This window comes from Borostomias antarcticus, assembly GCF_949987555.1.
Source record: "Borostomias antarcticus genome assembly, chromosome: 11".
NCBI lineage: Eukaryota > Metazoa > Chordata > Actinopteri > Stomiiformes > Stomiidae > Borostomias > Borostomias antarcticus.
The window spans coordinates 25672150-25677149 of NC_140244.1; the positions used below are offsets into that span (position 1 = coordinate 25672150).

At 52.5% G+C, this 5000-nt stretch overlaps 1 protein-coding gene across 1 annotated transcript in view; it reads right to left on the reverse strand.

Annotated features, from left to right (window-relative positions):
* Positions 1–5000, reverse strand: part of LOC311315537 (membrane-associated guanylate kinase, WW and PDZ domain-containing protein 1-like) — a gene marked incomplete at its 5' end in the record, with an annotated part of 35676 nt that overhangs the window by 5890 nt on the left and 24786 nt on the right. Inside the window, 3 exon segments of the mRNA XM_084446206.1 lie at positions 1874–2012; positions 3832–3978; positions 4207–4283. Coding sequence (XP_084302332.1) covers positions 1874–2012; positions 3832–3978; positions 4207–4283 — 363 coding nt within the window.

Sequence of the window (5000 nt, forward strand, 5' to 3'; positions counted from 1 at the left end):
CCGACCGCGTGTTCTCTGTCCTGCCGATGACATAGAAACAGGGCTCTCCTTGCTTGGAGTTGGTCATACAGAGGGACAGACTGGACAGCTCCACTGAGAGATGGAGAGAAGAGAAGAGGAGAGGAGGAGAGAGGGGGAGAAAGGAGAAAGGAGAGGAAGGTAGGAGAGGAGAGAGGGAAGAAGGAGAAGAGAGAGGGGACGGAAGGAGAGAGGAGAGGAAGGAAGGAGAGAAGAGAGTGAAGGAGAGGGGAAGTAAGGAGAGAGGAGAGGAAGGAAGGAGAGAAGAGAGGGAAGAAGGAGAAGAGAGCAGAGGGGAAGAAAGGAGAGAGGAGAGGAAGGTAGGAGAGGAGAGAGGGAAGGAGAGGAGAGAGGGGAAGTAAGGAGAAAGGAGAGGAAGGTAGGAGAGAAGAGAGGGAAGAAGGAGAAGAGAGCAGAGGGGGGAGGGAGGAGAGAAGAGAGGGGAAGGAAGGAGAGAGGAGAGGAAGGAAGGAGAGAAGAGAGGGAAGGAGAGGAGAGAGGGAGGGAGAGGAGAGGAAGAATCCAGAAGTGGAAGGGTCAGGAGAGAAAACAGAGAGAGACCTCGGTGAGACCTGGTCAGAAAGCGGGGTGGAGAGGAGAGACCAGCGTGCTCCTGGTACCAGAGCGGTCCGGAGGAGACCAGCCCAGCGACACCAGCAGGTAGATAGGAGCTTCACAGGGAAACACCAGAGAAACAGAGCAGGGAGAAGTCTCCGGAAACACCAGAGAAACAGAGCAGGGAGAAGTCTCCGGAAACACCAGAGAAACAGAGCAGGGAGAAGTCTCCGGAAACACCAGAGAAACAGAGCAGGGAGAAGTCTCCGGAAACACCAGAGAAACAGAGCAGGGAGAAGTCTCCGGAAACACCAGAGAAACAGAGCAGGGAGAAGTCTCCGGAAACATCAGCCCCCCACCCCACACCCCTAGAACCAGACCCCCATGCCCATCTACCAGGTGGAGACTGGACATACCAGGTGGATACTGGACATACCAGGTGATTACTGGACATACCAGGTGGTGACTGGACATACCAGGTGGATACTGGACATACCAGGTGATTACTGGACATACCAGGTGGATACTGGACATACCAGGTGGAGACTGGACATACCAGGTGGTGACTGGACATACCAGGTGGAGACTGGACATACCAGGTGGTTACTGGACATACCAGGTGGTTACTGGACATACCATGTGATTACTGGACATACCAGGTGGATACTGGACATACCAGGTGGATACTGGACATACCAGGTGGATACTGGACATACCAGGTGGTGACTGGACATACCAGATGGATACTGGACATACCAGGTGGATACTGGGCATACCAGGTGGATACTGGACATACCAGGTGGATACTGGACATACCAGGTGGATACTGGACATACCAGGTGGTGACTGGACATACCAGGTGGATACTGGACATACCAGGTGGATACTGGACATACCAGCTGACCTGCTCTCCCTCCTCACCAAAGTTGGGTTGCCCCCAAACTCTGGAACGAGCTGCCCCCCTCCCCCCCCCCCCCCCAACTTAGGCTGGCCCCAACGCTTCCACTGTTTAAGTCCCGCCTAAAAAAACATTTGTTTTCCCTGGCCTTTTAATACTAAGTATCAGAGTAGCTCTTTATTATCTTTCATTATGCTTCTATTGTCCTATTGTGTTGTCTACTATATTTTTGGTATTGATTGAAATGGAAAACTCTTGTTGTTTTAAATGTGCTCTATAAATAAAGTTTGATTGGATTGGATTGGACATAATATGCTGCCCTTCTCCAGTACCAAAGTCAGGTATCTAACCACGCCCTTCTACTGGACCGATGACCTTCTGACCTCCGCTCCCCCTCCTCACCGTAGTCGGGGACGTATCCGTTGCCCTTCTTGAGGACCAGGTGAATGCGGTGACCGCCCCGGCGGATCTGCTCCACGGCCTGGCTGTGGGTCATCCCCGAGGTGCTGTCCCCGTTGATCTCCACCAGCTGGTCACTCACCTGCCGGACACACACACACCCGACCGCCCAGCCAGGGTAGACGATGAAGAACTGACCCATTCACTCAGCCAGGGTAGACGATGAAGGACTGACCCATTCACTCAGCCAGGGTAGACGATGAAGGACTGACCCATTCACTCAGCCAGGGTAGTCGATGAAGAACTGACCCATTCACTCAGCCAGGGTAGACGATGAAGAACTGACCCATTCACTCAGTCAGGGTCATCGATGAAGAACTGACCCATTCACTCAGCCAGGGTAGACGATGAAGAACTGACCCATTCACTCAGCCAGGGTAGACGATGAAGAACTGACCCATTCACTCAGTCAGGGTCGTCGATGAAGAACTGACCCATTCACTCAGCCAGGGTAGACGATGAAGGACTGACCCATTCACTCAGCCAGGGTAGACGATGAAGAACTGACCCATTCACTCAGCCAGGGTAGACGATGAAGAACTGACCCATTCACTCAGTCAGTGTAGTCGATGAAGAACTGACCCATTCACTCAGCCAGGGTAGACGATGAAGAACTGACCCATTCACTCAGCCAGGGTAGACGATGAAGGACTGACCCATTCACTCAGCCAGGGTAGACGATGAAGAACTGACCCATTCACTCAGCCAGGGTAGACGATGAAGAACTGACCCATTCACTCAGCCAGGGTAGACGATGAAGGACTGACCCATTCACTCAGCCAGGGTAGAGGATGAAGGACTGACCCATTCACTCAGCCAGGGTAGACGATGAAGAACTGACCCATTCACTCAGCCAGGGTAGACGAAGAACTGACCCATTCACTCAGCCAGGGTAGACGATGAAGAACTGACCCATTCACTCAGCCAGGGTCGTCGATGAAGAACTGACCCATTCACTCAGCCAGGGTAGATGATGAAAAACTGACCCATCACTCAGACAGGGTAGACGATGAAGAACGGACCCATTCACTCAGCCAGGGTAGACGATGAAGAACTGACCCATTCACTCAGCCAGGGTAGACGATGAAGGACTGACCCATTCACTCAGCCAGGGTAGACGATGAAGAACTGACCCATTCACTCAGCCAGGGTAGACGATGAAGAACTGACCCATTCACTCAGCCAGGGTAGACGATGAAGGACTGACCCATTCACTCAGCCAGGGTAGACGATGAAGGACTGACCCATTCACTCAGCCAGGGTAGACGATGAAGGACTGACCCATTCACTCAGCCAGGGTAGACGATGAAGGACTGACCCATTCACTCAGCCAGGGTAGACGATGAAGAACTGACCCATTCACTCAGCCAGGGTAGACGATGAAGGACTGACCCATTCACTCAGCCAGGGTAGACGATGAAGGACTGACCCATTCACTCAGCCAGGGTAGACGATGAAGGACTGACCCATTCACTCAGCCAGGGTAGACGATGAAGAACTGACCCATTCATTCAACCAGGGTAGACGATGAAGGACTGACCCATTCACTCAGCCAGGGTAGACGATGAAGAACTGACCCATTCACTCAGCCAGGGTAGACGATGAAGAACTGACCCATTCACTCAGCCAGGGTAGACGATGAAGAACTGACCCATTCACTCAGCCAGGGTAGACGATGAAGAACTGACCCATTCACTCAGTCTATGTGTGTCTATGTGTGTGTGTGTATGTGTGTGTGTCTATGTGTGTGTGTGTGTGTGTGTGTGTGTATGTGTGTGTGTGTGGTGTGTGTGTTTGTGTGTGCGTGCGAATGTGTGTGTGTGTCTGTACATGTCTGTGTGTGTGTGTGTATGTGTGTGTGTGTGTGCATGTCTATGTGTGTGTGTGTGTGTTCATCTCACCTGGATCTTGCGTGAGTGCGAGGCCGGCCCCCCCTCCATGAGTCCCAGCACGTAGAGCCCCATGTTGTACTCGCTGCCCCCCCTCAGGGAGAACCCGAACCCGGTGGGCCCCCGCTCCAGGTCCACTTTGTAGAACCGGGCCTCCTGCTGGGGGGTGGGGGGGGCGGAGAGAGGCGGGAGGGGAGGGAGGGGGAGAGTTAGTCTTTCGTTTCATTTCAAACCTTTATTTTAACTCGTAAGGCCGAAATCAACGAATACATTCCATAAAGAAAATGAATCAGAATAAACAACAAAAGTCAGTTAAAAGTGAAGTGATGGAGGTTTGTTTCTGTTGTGCTTTTACAGTGCATGTGTGGGAGGGCAGTGATGACTCACCTTGGGCCGACCTCTGTGACCTTTCCTGACCCTGCCGTCCGCGTCCAGCTCCGCCGCTTCTGATTGGCTGGGGGTGTCTAGGGAAGGACAGGGACATTACCACCGCTGCGATATCCAAGACAAGCCTGGGCTGAGTTTCCCAGAGGCATCATAGCGCTACGTTCATCGTAAGCTATGGCGTTCATCATAGCGCTACGATGCCTCTGGGAAACTCAGCCTGTCCTTTTAAGCTGGGACCACATTATGAAGCTCAGTGATGCCAGCCTGGTTTTTAAACTCCTCCCCGTGATTTATCAGCAGCAGATTCACCAGATCTGTTGTAACGGGTGATTTTATCAGCAGCAGCAGATTCACCAGATCTGTTGTAGCAGGTGATTTTATCAGCAGCAGCAGATTCACCAGATCTGTTGTAACGGGTGATTTTATCAACAGCAGCAGATTCACCAGATCTGTTGTAGCAGGTGATTCTATCGTACCACTGAGGAAAAATGCGCGTGACTAAGGACTGTGTGTGTGTGTGTGTGTGTGTGTGTGTGTGTGTGTGTGTGTGTGTGTGTGTGTGTGTGTGTGGGTGTGTGTGTGTGTGTGTGTGTGTGTGTGTGTGTGTGTGGGGTACGTACTAGCGTGTGCCCGGGGGCTGACGGTCAGTCGGAGACTGTGTGTGTGTGTGTGTGTGGGTGTGTGTGTGTGTGTGTGTGTGTGGGGTACGTACTAGCGTGTGCCCGGGGGCTGACGGTCAGTTGGAGACTGTGTGTGTGTGTGTGTGTGTGTGTGTGTGTGTGTGTGTGTGTGGG